The sequence below is a fragment of the Python bivittatus genome, unplaced genomic scaffold (genome assembly GCF_059951505.1).
Source record: "Python bivittatus isolate LINGU-HERP-01145 unplaced genomic scaffold, Pbiv_v1 ctg000410_np1212, whole genome shotgun sequence".
Taxonomy (NCBI): Eukaryota; Metazoa; Chordata; class Lepidosauria; order Squamata; family Pythonidae; genus Python; species Python bivittatus.
Window position 1 is genome coordinate 11,354,826 of NW_028277067.1, and position 20,942 is coordinate 11,375,767.

The 20,942-nt window shown below is 39.8% G+C and overlaps 1 protein-coding gene across 1 annotated transcript in view; it reads left to right on the forward strand.

The window, feature by feature from the left end:
- IGF2BP1 (insulin like growth factor 2 mRNA binding protein 1) overlaps positions 1 to 20,942 on the forward strand; it is a 66,413-nt gene that overhangs the window by 39,192 nt on the left and 6,279 nt on the right. The window contains exons 4-14 of the mRNA XM_007428918.3: positions 1,965 to 2,016; positions 2,962 to 3,025; positions 7,674 to 7,955; positions 10,408 to 10,542; positions 12,188 to 12,310; positions 12,935 to 13,070; positions 14,167 to 14,289; positions 14,926 to 15,042; positions 16,214 to 16,288; positions 17,303 to 17,434; positions 20,219 to 20,332. Of these exons, the coding sequence (XP_007428980.1) occupies positions 1,965 to 2,016; positions 2,962 to 3,025; positions 7,674 to 7,955; positions 10,408 to 10,542; positions 12,188 to 12,310; positions 12,935 to 13,070; positions 14,167 to 14,289; positions 14,926 to 15,042; positions 16,214 to 16,288; positions 17,303 to 17,434; positions 20,219 to 20,332 (1,353 nt within the window). The remainder of the gene's footprint in view (positions 1 to 1,964; positions 2,017 to 2,961; positions 3,026 to 7,673; positions 7,956 to 10,407; positions 10,543 to 12,187; positions 12,311 to 12,934; positions 13,071 to 14,166; positions 14,290 to 14,925; positions 15,043 to 16,213; positions 16,289 to 17,302; positions 17,435 to 20,218; positions 20,333 to 20,942) is intronic.

Genomic DNA, 20,942 nt, shown 5'->3' on the forward strand with positions numbered 1-20,942 from the left:
AAAATTATCCAGGTCACTCTCTTGATTTGTCATTTGTATTTCCCCTTTAAATTTTAAAGCCATTTTTTTTGGTAGATTCAGTGAAACATCCTTTTCTAAGTCATTCTCTTGGCCTGTCAGTTGTAAATCCACTTTCAATAACATCTTTTAGTCTTTCCATAGAAGCAGACATCATTACTGACATTGTTGATATTGTGGCTATTTTCTGATTCCATTCTTCAAAAATCTCTTTCAGTATTTTCATTGTTAGAATGTTTTGCAACATTTTGCAGGTTTATAAATCTTTCCTCTACCTAAAAACTTTAGCCCCTCTGGTGTCCACTTTTTGAAATCGTGAAATTACTTATCTTTGTTTTGTCTTGTAAAAACCAAAACAGAATCTGTTTCCCACAAGAAGCTGTTTGTTCTTTATAATTAATTCCAAAATCTTACTGTTAAAGTTTAAATATTCCAGTTTTATCTGGACCCTTAGTCCATTTATAACTTTCTAAGATTAAAATCTTATTTAGCTTTTTGCTGTTTATCTCAGATTCTTTACATTCTTAAGCTTATGATTGAAATTTTCTTTCATTCAGGATTGAAGACAGTCTCACCTGGCGTTTTCAGACTTGTCAGTCCGAAGGTCTCTAATAGCTTAGAAATAGTTAATTGGCGATTTCCGAAAGTGATTAGAAAGTGAGGGTTGTGAACTTAGTGTCCTTTAAAAGTCTCTGCCGCAATTGTGAGCAAGATTGCTAATCCTGTCACCTCCCGGTGCTCAAACCCATGGAAAACTGCTGTCCTGCGGTCTCCTCACGAGGAGCAGCCATCTGGAGCACATGTGGGAACCTCCTGTCCTCTCCTTATCCAGAAAGGTTCTACACACTGGTTCCTTGGTTTTTGCCACAGTCATTGGCTCTACTTTCGCAGAGCAGTCTTCAGTTTGCCATACCTTTCCTGGAAGTCAGAAGAATGAAATTATTAAATATATATTTATATGGAAGGTAATCAAATTTATAGGGAAACCTTGAATTAACAGACAGTTGGGGAGAGGGAGTGTCTGCTGTTCCTGATTGTCTGTTAAATCAGTGAGAACCTGATCTGCAGTGACATCATTAGACAAAGACATCTTCTATGTGTGTAATTATGTCATTATGCAAAGTTTGTAAAGTGAGATAAATACATCTAAAGTCCGTTGCACTGAGGTACACTAAATTGAAGTTTTACTGTCTTTCATGCATTGAATTTATTTTAAATTAAATTATAATTAATTCTTGACTCCATGTAGTCATTGCAGGATGGCCTCTGGGATGTCATTCAAAGACCAAGTACAATCTTTGGCCAGAAAAAGTTGCCTAACATTGTAATGAAATGGCTAGAATCTCATAATCTAAAACTTTGTTTATTGTGATAGGAATCAGCCTAGAATAGTGCACTCCCTCTCCAGGCTTCCACTAAGCATAATTAGTTGCAGAAACATGTCAGTTATTTCAGTGTGAACTTTGCGTTTTTTCATCATCAGAACAAACTTCAAATGAAGCTTGTGATCTAACATGGGAATCAGTTGTTGCGATGAGCTGAGTTTTTATCATGAATAAATATAATTTATAATATACCCAACCTGTTTCAACATTAAAGTATGTTCATCTGCCCAAGCGTTATAGAACGAGACATTTTGGGTTTTGTTTCTTGGCCCAGGTGAAGGCAAATGCTGAAAGGCCTGGACATGTTATATTATACAGTGACATTATTTGGATTTGCATTGCCAGTTGAAAGCCTTAGGCTGTCTCTCTCTCTCTCTCTCTTTTTTTTTTTTGGTTCTTTGTTACATATTTTGGGGGAGGGGCAGATATTCCCTCTTCAAATTTGTGTTGCTTTGTATAATTTTTAAGCATGACTTAATCTCTCCCTCCCTTCTGTGTGTGTGTGTATGCATGTGTATGGGTATGGTTTTAACTGAATAGGTTTGCTTTTTATCTGAATAGGTCTTGGATGGTTTGCTAGCTCAATATGGTACTGTGGAAAACTGTGAACAAGGTAAGTTTCTATGAGAAGGTTTAGAAAATATATCTGTGCTTGTCTTAGTGCCACAGACTGAAGGAGGAATGGCTAGCTTAGTCTCTAATCCTAAATTTGTTTATCCTGAAGTAGTTTCACTGAACTCATCTGAGTCATGCTTCTGAGGAAATATCCTTAGGATTGCATGGTTGATTCTGATCCATCTGATCCTGCATGTTTGCTTATAATGTATTCCACCCCATTTCTTCAGTTGCTATTAGTATTTTTAAAAATCCCTGTAAAAATGTGTTTACTTTTTCTCTCAGCAAATGCATCCCTACATGCATTTGATATACCTTAAGATGCATTTAATACAGTTTTTGAATGAAGAACAATGCCTGGACATTCAGGAAGTACAAAAGCCATTGGATAAGTTAGTTCCAGTGTGCAGATTAGTACAGAAGGCATGGATCCAGTCAGCTTGTATTGGAGTTCTCAAGATTAAATTGTGAAGCATCTCTCCACAGGATCAGAGCAGAACCTTTGTCAAACTACTGGTTTCCCCACCAAATACTGTTTTTTTCATAATCAGGAAGTCAAGCAGCGGTGGGGAGGTTGAACTCTTTACTGCAGAATGTGAAGGAAGGGCTCTTGAGTCCTGTAATTCCTTGGGAGAAGCAAATGGACGATGGTCTAGTCATGTTTAAATCTTAAACAATGACTCTCAGAAGCTGGATTAAAATGTAAAGCTAAAATAAGGATTTCTAAATCATGATGTGACAAACAATGTAATGGCCTGTTTTTCTCATAAACATAAGCTATAATGAGTGAGGTTCACACATCCCACTAAACCAAAAATAAACAACCCATATTACTTGTATTTAGTATTCTCAGAGAGGTGGAGATTTAGCTGTTAATTCTAAGCTATTTACGCCATAAGGTGCATTTTAGCTAAACCAGATATATTTTCTTTTTTTTTGCAAGTGAATACGGACAGCGAGACAGCAGTTGTTAATGTCACCTACTCTAACCGGGAACAGACCAGACAGTAAGTTAAAAGTGTTTTGTTGGGTGGTAGGTGGTTCTGGTTTGGCTTGTGTGTGCTTAGAACCATGCACTGAACCCCAAGCTTGCAGAAAGGTATTTACATTAGCTGCTTCCGACATGTTGTTAGATCTGTAACATGTTTATGATTTGTTGACCTAAGAATACGTCCCACCTAATTATAGTCTTTATCCCTTGTGTGTAAAATATCCTTGATTGGTGCTTCTCTGGATCTTGGACATGGTCAGGGGAAGATTATCTGAGTTACATGTTTCTTCCTGGGGCTGAAATATTCTAGGAGAATATTTTTTTAAAGGAGAACAAATAGTTGCTCGCTATCAAGGTGTATTGTTAGGTACCACTTATTTTTGTCTACATGTATTGTTCCTTTCCTCAATTGGAAGAGGAGGAAGTTCTTGCAATCCTAGTTTAAAACCTTGTCATTATTATCATTATCATTACTACCATCACTCTTCTTTCTGGAGCAGTCCAGGAGTTCTTGCAGAAAAAGGCACTCTAAATAGTCAGGGAAAGCTTGTTGTCTAGTAAGTGGATTTAGAAATGCTGCTGTAATTGAGGATTGCTTGTAAGATTAATTAATGGAGATTTCTTTCATCCAACAACAAACCCAGTTGGGAGATGATCTCTGGCAAATCCTGTGGCATATTAAGTCTTACTTGGCCATCTAAAAGCAAATGTTTCCTACGCAGAATTGTTTGTTCTCCTTTCTCAATGCTCCACAGCGTGGAGGCAATGTGTAGAATTCATGGAACTTGGTAGTAGCATTGTAAACCTAGGTTTCAGGTAACAGATTTTAAAGCCACAGAGTGGCAGCTGTACATGGGATGCTTGGTGGCAAATCAGGTTGTCCCATGCTGGGTTATAGTTAATGTTAATACCTCCATCTATAGTTAGCTTTATGAACTGCAGGCCATTGTCAAAATTATATACAAACCTTGATGTCTTTGGGCTCTTCCCCATTTAAAGGGCTGTCCTCCAGTATGGGAGTCAGCAGAAAATTAATCCAGCATACATTTTGCTCCTTCAGTTGCCAGTCCCCAGCGCCTCTGCTCTGACTTGCAGCTGGGGGACAGTATCCTCATTTTCTATGCAGGCAAGGCTGCACCGTGCACACCCCTTCTCAACATGTACAGGCAAAGGGAGGCAAGTGTATGCATGTATGTGTGTGTGTGTGTATATAATTTTTATTAAAGAAATTTTTAACAAGATAAAAACTATACAAATTTTAGAAAAGAAATAAAGAAAATAGAAGAAACATAGTGAACAGATAAGAAAGAAAATGAAAAAGAAAAGAAAAGATTATAAAGCTTCTGATCTTCTTAACAGTGGTTATAAATGCATTTATACCTTGTCCTCTCTCTCTCTCATCATAATTTCCTTCTTTCCATAGTCTACTGCAAAGGGAGGCAGGTTTAAAGAATTAACATGTGCTTCCCTGTGCCCCAGTGAGCACAAGCGTAGCCATCTGTCATTACTCAATGCCCCTTGTGAAGGTAGAGAGCCCTGCTTTACTGCCAGCCACCCCCCAGTGTTTATCAACTATTAATAGGGCTCCTTTGGAATACAGGTTTAACACTTTTCTGGAAAGTCTGAGTTATTTGAATAACAACTAATGGGTCCCAGCAGGGGATGTGGCACGAAGCAGCAGAGAAGAAGCTAGCTCTCTTTTCTCTCCCGTGCACAACACAGTCCCCCTCCCACCATCCCTGCTGGTCAACTTCTATTTGGGGATTCGCATGGAGACCTAGCAGGTAACACAGAGGAGCCCAGAAGGAATATTTCAAAGGAATCTTTCAAACAATCTTTCAAAAAGTCACATACTTCCCTTGCCCAAACCAAAATGGCCAGGAGAACAGGGTCACAGGGAATGGAGCGTGTCTGCACCAGTATAAAGTGGCCAATAATTATTGGGCTGATCCATCGCCTGGGGTGCCCTGACTGTGACAGGATTGGTAAAGCATGTCAGGTTATAGCCAAGGTAAAATTGCCAAGTGTGTTGCTCGCTTAAAGGGGAAAACACTGCATAACAACCGAACAGTTAAGGATGGCTAAGCTGCCTCAGTTATGGGCTGGAGACAAGATGAAGGCAATGATATGAGGACATGGCAGAGAAAGAGGTTTCCAGAGTGTTCCTGCCTTGTTTAGGTCCACCTGGAGAAAGGCATTTTGTCCACTTTGGTACCCTGCACAATATTTATTTTTCCAAATATGTTAGTCACATACACACCACATTGTAAAGACTGTGACATCTTAAGGGTAGAACTAACAGAAAAAGTGTGTGAAGGAACCTTAAAAGTGCTGTTACAAACAAGTCATATAGTCACCCAGACCAGGGTGGCATGCTACTACTATTACTACTACTACTACTACTAATAACTCCAGTGAGGCACCACCTTGATGTGGTTGTGGGGCTTGCGTGCTCTGAGGAGGATGAGAGCTATGCCAGAGGTTCAGCTGTACTGGACAGGTCTCATCAGGGGAGCCAGACGAAGAAATAGAATTGCCGCTCAACACTGTCTGAATATACAGCCGAGATATTGCAATGGAATTTGGACTAGACAAATGTGTCACCCTTACCAACAACAGGGGGAAAAATAGTGAAAACTGAAGGAATCAAGATGCCCTATGGAAATAACATCAAGAGTCTGGATGAAGAAGATCACTACAAATACCTGGGCATCCTTCAAGCTGACAACATCAAGCACATTGAAGTCAAGAAGAAGGTTAATAGTGAATACATAATGAAGTGAAAAAGATCTTAAAATCCAAACTCACTGAAGGAAATACCATTAAGGCAATTAACACCTGGGCAGTTCCAGTCATTAGATACACAGCTGGAATAGTAGATTGGACTCAGCAGAAGTAGAAGCCCTGGATAGGAAGACCAGAAAAATAACGACAATGAATCATGCCCTTTATCCACACAGTGCTGTTGACAGACTCTACTTACCAAGGAGCATAGGTGGGCGTGGAATGTTGCAAGTACATCAGACAGCTGAATAAGAAAAAAGGGCATCAGAAGAATATCTGAAGGACAGTGAAGAAGCTAGTAGAAAATGCACCATGAAGGCTTACTGAATACTGAAGAGACCAAACTGGCTTACAAGAAAGACCAAATGAAGAATAGAAAAGAGACATGGCAAGGCAAAGTATTACATGGCTAGTATACAAAAAAAACTAGCAGGCAAAGCAGATAACAAGAAGACCTGGCAATAGCTAAGAGCAGGAAAGTTGAAGAAAGAGACAGAGGGGCTAATTCTGACTGCACAAGATCAAGACCCAACAATGCATACACAGCATACAAAGCCATAATTGAGAAAACAGCAACAGACAGCAAATGCCACCTCTGCAAAGAAGCTGAAGAAATAGTGGGCCACCTAGTTAGCTGCTGCAAGAAGATTGCACAGACTGACTACAAACAATGGCATGGCAAAGTAGCAACAATGGTGCATTGGAATATCTGCAGGAAATACCATTTGCCTTCAAGCAAGAACTGGTGGGACCACAAAACAGACAAAGGAATAGAAAATGAGGGAGCTAAAGTGCTCTGGGACTTTTAGAATTCAAACAGACAAGCCTCTGCCACATAATACCCCAGACTTAACAATTGTTGATAAGAAAGACAAAAAAGTGGATAGTGGACTTTGTGATACCTAGAATAGAAGAGAAAGAACTGGAGAAAATGACAAAATACAAAGACCTGCAAATAGAAGTAGAACAACTGTGGCAAAAGAAAGCAAAGATAGTACCAGTAGTAACAGGCGCCTTGGGTGCAATCCCAAAACATCTGGAGCACCACTTGAAGACCACCAGCATTGACAAAATCACCATCAGTCAAGTACAAAATGCAGCTTTACTTGGAACAGCTTATATCCTGCGACAATACCTTTAACACCATCAAACAACAACATCTGCCTATCCCAGGTCCTTGGGAAGGACTTAATAGGTGGATAAAAATGCCCAATCCAGTCTAAATATCTGGCTGACTGTGCGGCCAACAATAATAACAACAACTGAAAGATTTCCCTATTTTGAATTAATAGTGAACTGAAAGAATTTTCCACATGTTACACTTTCCCTTTCCTTTGACAAAATAAATAGGCAGACAGGAAGAAAAAAGATTGCATTGGAAAGGATGAAGTAGCATTGGTTGTGAGATAGGGGAGTTGGCTTTCAGTTTATCACTTTAGGAAAAGGTTTAGTTCGTCTGCTATACTATAGTTCCAAGATAGCTTTGTTGGCCAATATCTTTGGTCTTGATGTGACTCCACACTTACTCATTTCTCATAATGTATATCAAAGGTTGGCAGCAACATGCGCATAGCTTTCCTAAATGAGTAAAATCACTAAATTTTGCAGGGTTCTATTTTCTTCATATGTGAACTCAGGCTTTCAGGTGAGAATGGTGAAAACATCCTGTTAGGATATTTTTTTCTAAAGATTCTTTGTGTCCTTTTGCAAACTTTGGCATGGTCTCTAGCTTGCTGAAACCATCTTGGGATGGATGGCGCTGTTGTGCTACATGAGTGTTGGCTTCCTAAAGCAGGCTTCAGGACTGATATATGAGATATAGCTAAGATATTTAATGGTTACTTCCCCATCCATTTTATTTCTCTCTTTTTCTTCTCCAGAGCCATCATGAAACTTAATGGACACCAACTGGAAAACCATGCACTGAAGGTCTCCTACATACCTGATGAACAGACTGTGCAGGGTGCAGAGAATGGACGTCGAGGCGGCTTTGGGACACGGGGTGCTCCAAGACAGGGCTCTCCTGTGGCTTCAGGAGCTCCAGTGAAGCAGCAACCAGTAGATATCCCCCTTCGACTTCTTGTTCCTACTCAGTACGTGGGAGCCATTATTGGCAAAGAAGGTGCCACCATCCGCAACATAACGAAGCAAACACAGTCCAAGTAAGGCGCTATCTTCTTAGCAGGCATTTTTTTAGCTTCTACTTTTTCACGTGTGGCTGAATTCCACGTAGGGCAGGGTTCCTCAACCTCAGCAATTTTAAGATGGGTGGACTTCAACGCTCAGCGCAGGGGAATTTTGGGAGTTGCTGGCTGGGAATTCTGGGAATTGAAGTCTGCGAAGGTGATATAGGGGACAAAGCAAATCCAACCCAGAAAATTACATTTTGGACTATGCCCTATCTATAGTTGGCATCCAATTTGTAAGATTTGGCCAGAATCAGTTTGACCTTTGGGTTGAAATGGGTTCCCTATCCTGGTTTATTGCTCAAGATTGGCAAAAGGAAAAGCAAAAAGTAGAAAACAAAGGTATTTCCTTCCCAGGGTCAAGATGAGGCCAAGGTGAAAGAACCACCTTGATGATTTGAGGTGCCATTTATTTTTTTTACAATTATATATACATCACTGGTTGTAAAAAATAATGGCCACTAAACTAAAATACATAAATAAGAACTGAAAGTAATATTTCAGCAAAGGCAGTAAAATGCAGAACGTGTGTGTGTGTGTGTGTGTGTGTGTGTATACACACACACAGACACACACACACCCCTAGGATGCTGTTCCCTTTCAGGTAAGCAAAGTTATGCAAAGTACAAAAAAATAATAAGAAATAGTAAGCCAAAGAAATTATTTCATTATCTTCCTTTAAGAGAAAATAAAAGGAAATGCAGCAAAATCTAATTTTACATCGATATCATTTACCATAATTTTCCATTCATTCCTTTTTTTAATTCATGTACAGCATAGCTTTATACATTGCCTTTTATTGTTTAAACTTTTGAGAATCTCATCAAGTCTATCAACCATGGCTTCCTCTGTCTTCTCTGGGTGTGCATTAGTGCATTGGAGCTAATGCAAAACGCTAATAGAAGCGAATATGTGTAGCTCAGGGTTGAACTGTGGAGTCCCTGGAGTTCTCTGAGCTTGGCTATTTTCTTGCAAACGTTTCATTACCCGGCTAGGTAACATCTTCAGTGCTAGAATGGAATGGATTATCACCAGATGTACAAACAGCAGTAAACAATACCCTAATCAAGGAACTACCAGAGGAACAAAACAAAACCCCCACCAACACTGGCAGGGCATGCCACTGCATATAAACACAGAGCAAACCCCATCCCATTGCAGCACTGAAGATGTTACCTAGCCTGGTAAGGAAATGTTTGCAAGAAAACAGCCAAGCTCGGAGAACTCCAGGGACTCCGCAAAACACTAATTAAAATCACAGGAAAGCAGCTAGAAAACAAACAGAAAACAAATGGATCCACCACAACCTAACTCAGAGGTAAATAAGCAAAGATCTGAAGGCACTGTCTGAAGGCACTATCCTTGAACATAAAAATGCATATTTCTCCTGTTCTTCTTCCAAGAAATGTACATTGTTGTCCTCTCTCTCAGTTTCTGCAGTATCCCCACAACAACCCTATGATACAGCTGGGCTGGGTAGTGACCATAATAACTCAACAAGGATTTGAAGCAAGGATTACAGAGTCATAGTCCAAAACCCAAACCCAGTATTCCTCTGCCTGTCTCCTCCAGTTCTAGGTGGAAATTCTGTGGTCTGGAGCTCCAATAGATCTGGAGGGCACCAGATTGAGGAAAGTTGTTTTGCTACTGTATTATTCTGCTCTCAACCTTTGTTCTTTGTTCTCCTCCTTATGAGAATGAATTAGGAGTTATCCAAGCTTCAGCATTTTTGTTGTTAAAATTTGCTTCAGAGCGGATGTGTAGGTTAAAGCGGAGTTCAGTGCAAGATAATTAAGATCACTACAGCTTACTGTGGTTGATCATTACTATGGCTTCTTTGAAATTAGATGCTTTGAAACCATAGTAAAGCTGGCTTCTTAAAAAAAGGCAGTTGACCGCAGTATAGGGTTTGGATGACACACTAAACTATGGATAATTGGAAGAGGAAGCTTCTAATTTTACCATAGCTGTACTGGAGATAGATGGGAGCCTAAGAAGTCTAGCTGTAATAGACTTCTGGCACCTACATTTGTGATATTTCCATCACCAAATTAGGAATTGCTGTGATTTTCATGCTATTTTTGTTATTGTTGTTATGGCTGTAACTGCTAACTGTTTTTTACTCTGGTCTTATACTGTTTTACCTTTTTAATAAGATGCTTTCATTGATTTGTAGATTACTCAATGGCCTGTATTTATTAGGCTATCTGGAAGAACAGTGAATAAAATCAGAATATACATGCACCCAAAATGGGGATAGATGAGAGATATCAGGTACTGGAGATAATTTGTAAAGACGAGGAAGCCAAGGTGTTGAAGCATCTCCTGACCTTTTACTGGGTTTCTGATCCTTAGGCATATACTATTATTCATGTGTTCAGATTCAATAATTTGAGTGATTTCTCACTCCTCTTTGAATTCACTGTAGAATTGATGTGCATCGGAAGGAAAATGCTGGAGCGGCTGAGAAGGCAATAAGCGTCCATTCAACCCCAGAAGGCTGCTCTGCTGCTTGCAAGATGATCTTGGAAATCATGCAGAAGGAGGCGAAAGACACCAAGACGTAAGATGGGCCGTTGTTAGTGCCAAGATTGGGAGGGCTTTCTAGAAAGACCATCCAGAGTATTTTTCTAGTATTGCTACATGAGATCCTTTCCAGGGAAAGGCCAAGGATTGAAAGTGGAAGATTCTGTAGCCAGTTTATGTTTTGCCTCTGGCTGCTGCCAGGTTTTTTTTTCTTTCACAAGTCAGTTGGATTTCATGGCTACTGTCTAGGAGGAGGATCTTAACTAACACACTAGCTTCTCTAAGACACATGCCTGCATCTGATCTTGCAGCCTTTCTTCCCTAAAGAACAATCCAGTTTTGAAACTCAGAAGAAACTATGCAAATTAAGAATAATACAGAAATTGACTTAGTCATATATGACTTCTGGATAAAACTTTGTAGGGTTCAGACTGTTGTATGTGAATTATAATTTTTACAGCAGCCGTGAAAGGTAAGTTAGTAGAACTGATTAATTCTGAGGCTGAATGAGAGTGTTTTGTCTAATGTTATGTAATGAATTCATGTAAGAATGAGAACTGAACTGAGACCATCTTGAACTTCAACTTTAGCTTTTTATTAGTTGAGATGGTATTCTTAGTACTGCTGTTGATACTGCTATTGTTAACAATGGTTGAAAAAGACAGATGTAAATGGAGGGACGAGAGGATATTGGCAAGCAGCTTTGAGAAATGGAGGACCTGCAGTTCCCATTGCTAGCTTTGCTTTGTAAAGCTCTTCCTTCTTGTGATCAAGCAATAACTGTTCCAAAGGCAGATTCCAGCTGCGATCTGACCTTGCAACAGCTAGAAGGTCCTATTCCTCTCAGCGCAATAAACTGGGGCATAAGACTGGAAGTAGCAGGCCAATATAGGTCTCTTAGGACATACAGGTAATCCTTATTTAGTGAACACAATTGGGTGTTAAGCAACTTGGTCGTTAAGCAAAGCAGTCACTAAGCAAAACCACGGCTGTGCTTATGATATTACTTCAGCTTTCCTTTGCTTTACAGACCTGTAAATGTGAGGATTGGTCACAAAGTTACTTTTTTATCACTGTCATAACTGTAAATGGTTGCTGTACAAGGCAGTCGCTGAACAAGGACTACTTGTAGGGATCGAACCCAGTTTTATTGGCACCAACTACCTGGCCATGCTTCTCCACAGTTTCCGATAATCTTTACAGGTAGTCCTCGCTTAATGACCACAATAGGGACTGGAAAATTGGTTGTTAAGGGGGCAGTCGTTAAGCGAGTCACCATGTGACCGGACTCGATTTTACGACCATTTTATGACAGTCGTTAAGCAAATCCAGCTTCCCCAATGGATGTTTTTTGCCAGATTTTGCTTAATGACCACATGATTTGCTTAATGACCATGGTGATTTGCTTAATGACTGTTGTAAAAAAAGGTTGCAAAGTGTGATCATGTTACTGTGGGGGTGGTGCAACAGTTTGTAATGGTCATAAGTGCGAGTACAGGTTGTAAAACACTTTTTATGAGGCCGTTGTAACTTCAAATGTCATTAAACAAATGATTGCTAAGTGAGGACTAGCTGTATCTCCTTGTTGGAAAGGTAAGGGATTTAAGCAGGGATTTTCTGCATGCCCAGCAAATGATCTACCACTGAGTTTTAATTCACTTAATTCATTTTCCATACTCAAGCGCTGATGAAGTACCTCTGAAAATCCTAGCCCACAACAACTTTGTGGGGCGACTGATTGGCAAGGAGGGCCGCAACCTGAAGAAAGTGGAACAGGACACAGAGACAAAGATCACCATCTCCTCGTAAGTCTTTTGGTTCTTTCCTACCTTACTTTCCATGCAGTTCTCAACTGTTTAAGCTCTCCTATTCTGACAGAGAGTATACATGTAAACAATCTGTGTGCATATTATACAATCCTAAATATGTATCCCCAGGCCCCATTTGCCAGTTTTTTGACAAGTAGTCTTCTATTTCTGCAAAAATAAGGGGCTAATATATAGATGAGAAACTTCTGTATGGGTGCCTTGGCCCCTGAATCCATTACCAACTGATGTGGCAGGCAAAAGGCTGAAACAGAATTGGATATGATTATGGGAGAAGAAGAAGCTCCTTTATCTTCTAAATATTAGGGAGGAGCAAATTCTGGAATTTTGTCTCCCAGCCTGTAGCCGTTATATATCAAAAAGGTGGCCTGATAGGTAGGGGTCCCTGTGATCCCTGCCTTTCCCTGTAAAATAATGGCAGAGCATGCAACAGTGCTACTTACTCATGCAAAGAATATTGCTAAAATGTTGTGCCAAAGAAGATTCCTGGGATGTCTTCTTTTATAAATTGGTTGAATTAAATGCAGTAATGGAGTCTGTGAGGTTCTGCCAGGTAAGGGTTTGTGACAGAACCACTTCTTTTATTGTGATGTTCCCACCCAGCCTTCAGGACTTGACATTATACAACCCTGAAAGGACTATCACCGTGAAAGGCTCCATTGAGAACTGCTGCAGAGCAGAGCAAGAAATTATGAAGAAAGTGAGGGAAGCCTATGAGAATGATGTCGCGGCCATGAGTGTAAGTGTGTTTATATCTGTTTTATTTCCTTCCCTAAGATTCAGATGTTCTTATCATACCATATATGCCTCAAGACCAGGCTGTCTGTATTGAATAATTTACCATCAAAAGACCCTGACATCATTAACGTGATTTGTTCTGAGGCAATCTCCTTCAAAAGCTATAGTCAGGACTGGAGAATGTTGTGGGACTGATTCCAGTCAGAGCAGGAAAAATGTTGGTGAAATTATTGGGGGAAGGTGCATGTAACTTGCAAAGTATGTGAGTTTCATCTCTTTCATTGCACAGTCACCTCACCCCACTCTGTAGGCTCCCAGGCTTCCCAGTCTTAAATTAAATTCCAGAGAAGACATGATGAAGAAATACCTGTTCTAGAGCATTTTCAGACTGGAAAGGTTCACAGGCAAAAGAGGCTACAAAGTAATGGGGAGAGGTATATATAGCAGAGAATAACAACATACCCCTTCATGGCATAGGACCTAGTAACTTGAGGAACCACCTCTCTCCAATTGTTTCTGGTATATTTGAGCAGAGTGGGTGTGCATCAGATTCCTTCAATTAAATCTTGCGGGACTGAAGAGGCATGCCTTTTTTCTCATGGCCACTACCCTCTGGAACAGCATCCCCCCTGAAGACCTGGCTCTGTTCCCAGGCCTGAGATTAATGTGTTCACTATGTATTTTTTTTTGAGGGGGGGCTGTCATATTTGTAGTATATTCTAGTTGTTTTAGTATAGGCTGCCTCTTTATATGGGCTCTGTTTTAATTGTTTTGTTTTTTTAATTTCGTAAGTCGTCTTCTGGAGTGGCAGCCATAACAATTTAATAAATTAAAGTCATTAAAGTAATAATAAAGCAGACTCAAAAATATCAAAGTAAATTCTAAAGGAATTGTGGAACATATTGAGGATGATGTGGAAAAATAGAAGCATCTCTCCCAGGGCAAGAGCTTTCAAGCATAATATTAAGTGTGAGCACTTAAAGAAAAACAAGGTGATCTTTTCCGTAAGCATCTCAGAGTTAACAGTTAAGTCCCAATGAAAAGAATTAAACATCCCATTCTCCTTCCCTTTATCTTGTTTTCTGTTTTTATTTTAGCTACAGTCACACTTGATACCTGGCCTTAACCTAGCTGCTGTTGGTCTCTTTCCTGCCTCTTCCAACGCCGTGCCGCCTCCTCCAAGTAGCGTCTCTGGAGCAGCTCCATACAATTCTTTTTTGGTAACATTGAGCTCTGTTTTTATACGAGCAACTTTTGGCATGGAACTGTGCAAGCCAGTCGTTTGAATTACGCAGAAAAAAGAGGCAGTTTATCTCAGTGGAATCGTGGTTTATAACTCCCACTAAGCTGCATGTTTCTTTGATTCCCACTAAGTTCAGCTGCATTCAGCAAAATGCATATAAATGCATCCTTAGAACAGGGTTGAGGATCTTTTTTCTACTGAGGTTTGGGTTATTTTATTTCACATGGAATGTCATGTCTGGATACAAGATTGGAGAGTTGCAAAGTGGACAAGGTTTTTAAAGTGGGTCAGGTGTCCCACCTGATGTGTTTCACTGATTCTTGTAGAGTCAGTAGTGTATCAGAAGAAGCATGTACAATAAATCTGAGTTTTGACTAAGCTTCTATAGCCACATATCCTAATTTGTTGCTTCCAGTCATTATAAACACTTCAATCCTATTTCATCTCCAGCCAAATTCACATACCATTTCTTCTTCCTGCACTAAACATGTAATGATATCATGGCACTTCAGCCCATAATGGTTAGTAGTAGAAATCTGTTTTTAGAATATCAGTTGAGGATGTCCAGTTTCTCTGATACTGATTGGTGTCCATAAAAATACTCTGTTGGCAGCCTCCTGAGCAAGAGACCGTGCATGTTTTCATCCCTGCCCAGGCTGTAGGTGCGATCATTGGCAAGAAGGGACAGCATATCAAACAGCTCTCCAGATTCGCAAGTGCCTCAATCAAGGTGCCCGTACCTCTCTGTTGTTTCAGTGCTGTAATCCCTGATACTGAGTGATTGCGGTGAAATTTTCTGTGCAGTAGCTACAGCCATATTGGTTTTGAAAAACAAGGCAGAAACTTCCTAAGTTAGACATCAGTGTTTTAAGTGGCACTAATTTATGCAGGTGAATCAGTGTCATGTGTAAAACAGTATAGTTCACAAATTAGCTGTCCTGTGACTGGCCTACCAATTGAATTGCAATCTGTTAAGAGTTTTACGTAACACCCCCCCCCCCTTCAGTTCATTAGGGAGCAACTCAATGAATTAGACTTAAATCTAGGCATTGATACAACTAAGCATTTTTTATGGCCTTTGCAGAATGGGTTTTCAGTCTTGCACGTGACACTGCCCTAACATGCTTTGTTTGGTTTAGGTTTAATGTGTTGTGTGAACCCAACCATAAGGATGTAAAAGTCATGGTTTATGGCTTAGCATAAGTGATCATACTTTAGTCAACAATGTGATGTGTGATGTGTCAGCACTGTGTGTTTTCATCTCTTGCAAGATCTGGTAAAAGATAATTCCACGGAATAATATAAAATAATATATAATAAGAATTCCTGTATCTGTCCAAACAATTGATACTGACCCCCCTCCCCAAACAAGTTTATCTCATCAAAATATAAAGAGATGTTTGTGTAGCTGCCTGGAAACCATGGCATAAATCTGTTGTTTAAAGAGATTTAAACAAATCTTTTCATCAAAAAGTCAACCTGGTATCTGCCAGATGCCTTGGATTTCAACTCATGAAAGGTCCTGTCTTTGATCTTGGCCGAAGGCAAGAGGTCATGGGAGCTCCAGTCCAATACAAGTAGAGGTCACCAGATTGCCTTTTTGCTTTAAAAGGATTCTCTGCAAATTCCTTCTTTTCATCCACCTTCTTTAGTTCATGGTCTAGCGCCAGTCTGATAGTGCCTCTCTGACTGCCTCGACAAAATTCATAGTGCATTTCTTTTTCCATACTTTAACCTACTTGTAAGAAAATCTGGGAAAACATTTTTGGGAGGATATCACCATTTTTAAAATAAATCATAATACTTGCTTTCACGACTAGATCGATTTCCCTGCTCAGCTTGGACATTGTTGTGTAGACAGATTAGTACTTCATTTCACTGCCTCCTTTTGTCTTCTCCAGATTGCTCCTCCAGAGACGCCAGATTCCAAAGTGCGCATGGTGATAATCACTGGACCACCAGAAGCCCAATTTAAGGTTTCTTTCTTCTGTTTTGTCAGCCATGAATTATATTTAGAGGAGGTTACACACAATTATAGAAATGGATTTCTTTCTTTCTAAAATGTAACTCTTTACCATTGCTCCAAGAATGAAAGCATCATAGAAGGAAATCTTAACAAAAACAAACCCACACCCAAAGCTGTACAGATACTCCTTGTTTAGCAGCTGCCTCATTTAGTGACTGCAGTTATAATGGCAATGGAAAAGTAACTTTGTGACCAATCCTCGCATTTATGACCTTTGTAAGATCACAAGCACAGTTGTGGTTTCACTTAGTGATCGCTTTGCTTAACAACTGAGTTGCCAGTCCCAATTGTGGTAGCTAAATGAGGACTACCTGTACAGAAAACAGACTGATAGCCTGCTACTCCAGGACCCCATGTAGCCCTCAGAGCCCTTTCAGAAGTTGCTGCCAAATGTTAATATTTAATGTGACAGAAATTGGAAAATAGTAAAGTAGTTCAAGCATATTGAGTTTGTGCACAGCTGTTAAGTTTAGCTGTGTTCTGCTGGCCCATTTAATTATGTTTATTATTTATCACTATTGTCATTACTGGAGAGCCAGTCTGGTGTAGTGGTTAAAGCATCAGGCTAGAAACTGGGAGACTGTGACTTCTAGCCCCAGCTTAGGCACAAAGCTAGCTGGGTGACCTTGGGCCAGTCCCACACTCTCAGCTCTAGGAAGGAGGAATGGCAAACTGCTTCCAGAATCTTGCCAAGAAAATTGCAGGGACTAGTCCAGGCAGTCACCAAGAGTCAGCAATGACTTGAAGCACACACACACAGAAACACACACACACAGTAGCTTACAATCTTAAGTTTTAACAGAGAGAGCAAACAGTAGGAGGGATGCACTATTTTGAAATGTATTTATTTTAAGATATAATTAGTACCACTCTTCCAGGATTGGGTAAAGCTAAAAAACATTATAATTTCAGAAGGAAATGAACTAGCTGTTTAATTGCTCTTTGGTGGCTTGATTTCTTTTAGGCTCAAGGACGAATTTATGGAAAGCTGAAAGAGGAGAACTTTTTTGGGCCCAAAGAAGAAGTGAAACTTGAGACGCACATTCGAGTCCCTGCCTCAGCAGCAGGAAGAGTCATTGGCAAAGGGGGCAAAACAGTGAGTGCAGGGTGGGGCTGCAAAAAGTCATCTTGGAAAAAAGCCCCTGTGAGACTGGTTGCTTCAGCTGTGGCCCAAGATGGGACATTAAATAATGCAGGTTTAATATGATGCAACTACATACAGTTGCAAGAAAAAGTATGTGAATCTTTTGGAATTTCATGGTGTTCTGCATTATTTTGTCATAAAATGTGATCTGACTGTCATCTAAGTCAAGAGTATTGACAAATATAATGTGCCTAAAATAATAACACAAAAACAATTCTGATCCTTCATGTCTTTATTGAACACACTCATTCAACATTCAAAATGCTAGTGGAAAAAGTAAGTGAACCCTTGGAATCAATAACTGGTTGACCCCCCCCCCCCCTTGGCAGCAATAACCTCAGCCAGGTGCTTCCTGTAGCTGTGGATCAGACCTGCACACTGTTCAGGAGGGATTTTAGCCCATTCTTCCTGGCAGAACTGCTGTAGCTGTCATATTCTTTGGACATCTCATGTGTATGGCTCTCTTCAAGTCATTCCATAGCATTTCTATTGGGTTGAGGTCTGGGCTCTTGGCCACTCCAAAAGGCGGATTTTGTTTTTCTGAAGCCATTCTGTTGTGGACTTGCTCTGGTGTTTTGGGTCATTATCCTGTTGCATCACCCAACTTCTACAGAGTTTCAGCTGACATACAGACATTCTCACATTATCCTGAAGAATTTTTTGATACACTTGGGAATTCATCTTCCCCTCAATGATTGCAAGCTGGCCAGGTCCTGATGCAGCAAAGCAGGCCCAAATCTTGATGTTTCCTCCACCATACTTTACGGTTGGGATGATGTTTTCATGATGCTATGCAGTGCCCTTTTTACACCAGATGTAGTGTTGCGTGTTCTTTCCAAATAGTTCAACCTTTGGCTGGTGTGGGTCTTCCGGGCTGTCGAAGGCTTTCACGGCCGGAATACGATGGCTGGTGTGGGTCTTCCGGGCTGTGTGGCCGTGTTCTGGAAGTTTTGTTTCCTAACGTTTCGCCAGCATCTGGGACCGGCATCTTCAGACAGCAGGAGCAGGAGTTCAATCTTTGTTTCATCAGTCCACAAAGCATTTTGCCAATACCGCTGTGGAGTGTCAATGTGCTCTTTTGCAAACTTCAGGTGTGCAGCAATGTTCTTTGTAGTAAGCAGCGGCTTCCTTCGTGGTGTCCTGCCATAGACACCCTGCTTGTTCAATGTTTTACATACTGTAGACTCATGAACACAGATGTTAGCCAGTTCCAATGATGCCTTCAAATCTTTGGCTGTAATTTAGGCTTGTTTCTTTACCTCATTGATGAGTCTTCATTGTGCTCTTGGGGTCATTTTGACTGGGTGCCCACTTCTTGGTAGAGTAGCCACAGTCCCAAAGTGTCTCCATTTGTAGATTGTTTGCCTAACTGTAGACTGGTGAATTTCTAAGGTCTTTGAAATCACTTTGTAACCCTTTCCAGCTTTATGTAAATCAACAATTCTTGATTGTAGATCCTCTGAAAGCTCTTTTTGGCAAGGCATGGCTCACATAAGCATATTATTTTTGTGCAGAGCAAACTCAAAAAGTTTGAGTGGTTTTTATCAGTCAACATAGCTCTAGTCCACACCTCCAAACTCATTTTCTTAACAAGACTCCAGGTATGCTAACACCTGACTCCAATTAGCTTTTTTGAGGTCAACTCAAGGGTTCACATACTTTTTCCACTAGCACTATGAGGTTTTTATGGTTGTTCTCAATAAAGACATGAAGGATCAGAATTGTTTTTGTGTTATTATTTTAGACACAGTATATTTGTCAATACTCTTGACTTAGATATCGGTCAGATCACATTTTATGACAAATTAATGCAGAACACCATGAAATTCCAAAAGGTTCACATACTTTTTCTTGCAACTGTACCTGTTTCCCAAATGTCCGATAAATGAAGCACAGTTAAAATTTGAGGCATGCAGAAAGTTCTGAGGAGATTTAAACATTAACATCAGACTAAATTGTGGTTTTCTGTGGTGCTTGAATTAGTTTCTGATAAAGAGCAGTGTATAAGTGGTCAATAAACCAAGATCTGAAATCAGGTTGGAGGGAAAACTACCAGCTACAGTTGAGGAAACTCTGGTTTGCTGTTATATCTGAGCAAGCAAAATACTGTTTGAGATGTTGCTCTGCTTTCATGGGCTACTAGTGGGAATATTATTTGAAAATTCTTGTGGAAAATAAAAGAGAAATCTCACAAATCAGAGTTTGGATGCCTGAATGTAACTCATAGTTTGAAATCTTAATTATTAGTAGTACAAATCATGATTATATCTGAACTAGTTTTCAGATATATAAATGAACTGTATAAAATTAGTCTTTTAGATTTATATATGTTTAAAATTGGCTCCATAGTGGGTGTTTAGCCATAACATAATTTGCTGGTTTTAACTTGAAGTGTTGCACTAACTTAGCCAACTGTGCCTTATTTATTGAACCATAGTTTTTTGTTTTGTTTTTAAAAACAAAGCTTATTGCAATGTGTGGGCCCAGTTTTAGAGTATATAAAAGTAAGAATTCTGAAGGGAGTGCCACATATTTATATTTCAAAATGCTGAGTAATTCTCTTTAAATTGCTGAATATCTGAGTACGAGCAAGCTGGAATTTCTCATTTGTGTGTCCTAATAAAGTGGGACATGACCACCAAATAGGGTATCTGCAAGGGAATTTGCTCCTTTCAGTATATGATGATTAGTATTTTAAATGAAGTCAAATTGTTTTACTTTTTGTCCTCTCTGTAGGTCAATGAACTGCAGAACCTGACAGCAGCTGAGGTAGTTGTTCCCCGGGATCAAACCCCTGATGAGAATGAGCAAGTCATTGTCAAAATCATCGGACATTTCTATGCTAGCCAGGTAGCAGCTAATACAGATCACTGCGTACTTTTTAAATTCATGTATACTAAGATTTTCAAAGTTCAAAGTTAATGCTAGACCAAGAGCAAGCAGCTTGCAGGTGGCATTCAATTTCTCAGACCTTCTTGGCAGGACCCCTGAGCATCTTGCTCCTTCAACAGTACATTGCATTTCAAAAATAGACAGTAAATAGATCTGTTAAGCCTCAGATAGGTTTAATGTATCAACCTTACAGAGCAGAGAATACCAAAAAAGGCCCCAAATCTCATCCCATGTCTCTGATGATATCATGCATTACCGCCATGCTCCCTTCAGCTACTGGCTGCCCCAAAATAGGTTTAAAAAAGCAGAGCCCCCAGTTGCCTCTTTGCTAAGCCATGGTTTAATATTATTTTATTTTATTTTATCTTATTTCTATAGTATCTTCTTCCTGGAGGAGCCCAACGTGGTTGAGAAAAGAGCAGTAAAATCTATATTAAATAAACTTAAATAAACCAACAATCCTTAAAAACTATAAATATACAAGTTAAAGCAAAGTTCATTTTGAAAAACAATATAATAGGCAATATATAAGAAAGTCCAGTCATTAAGGTGTTTTCTTTCAAATGTC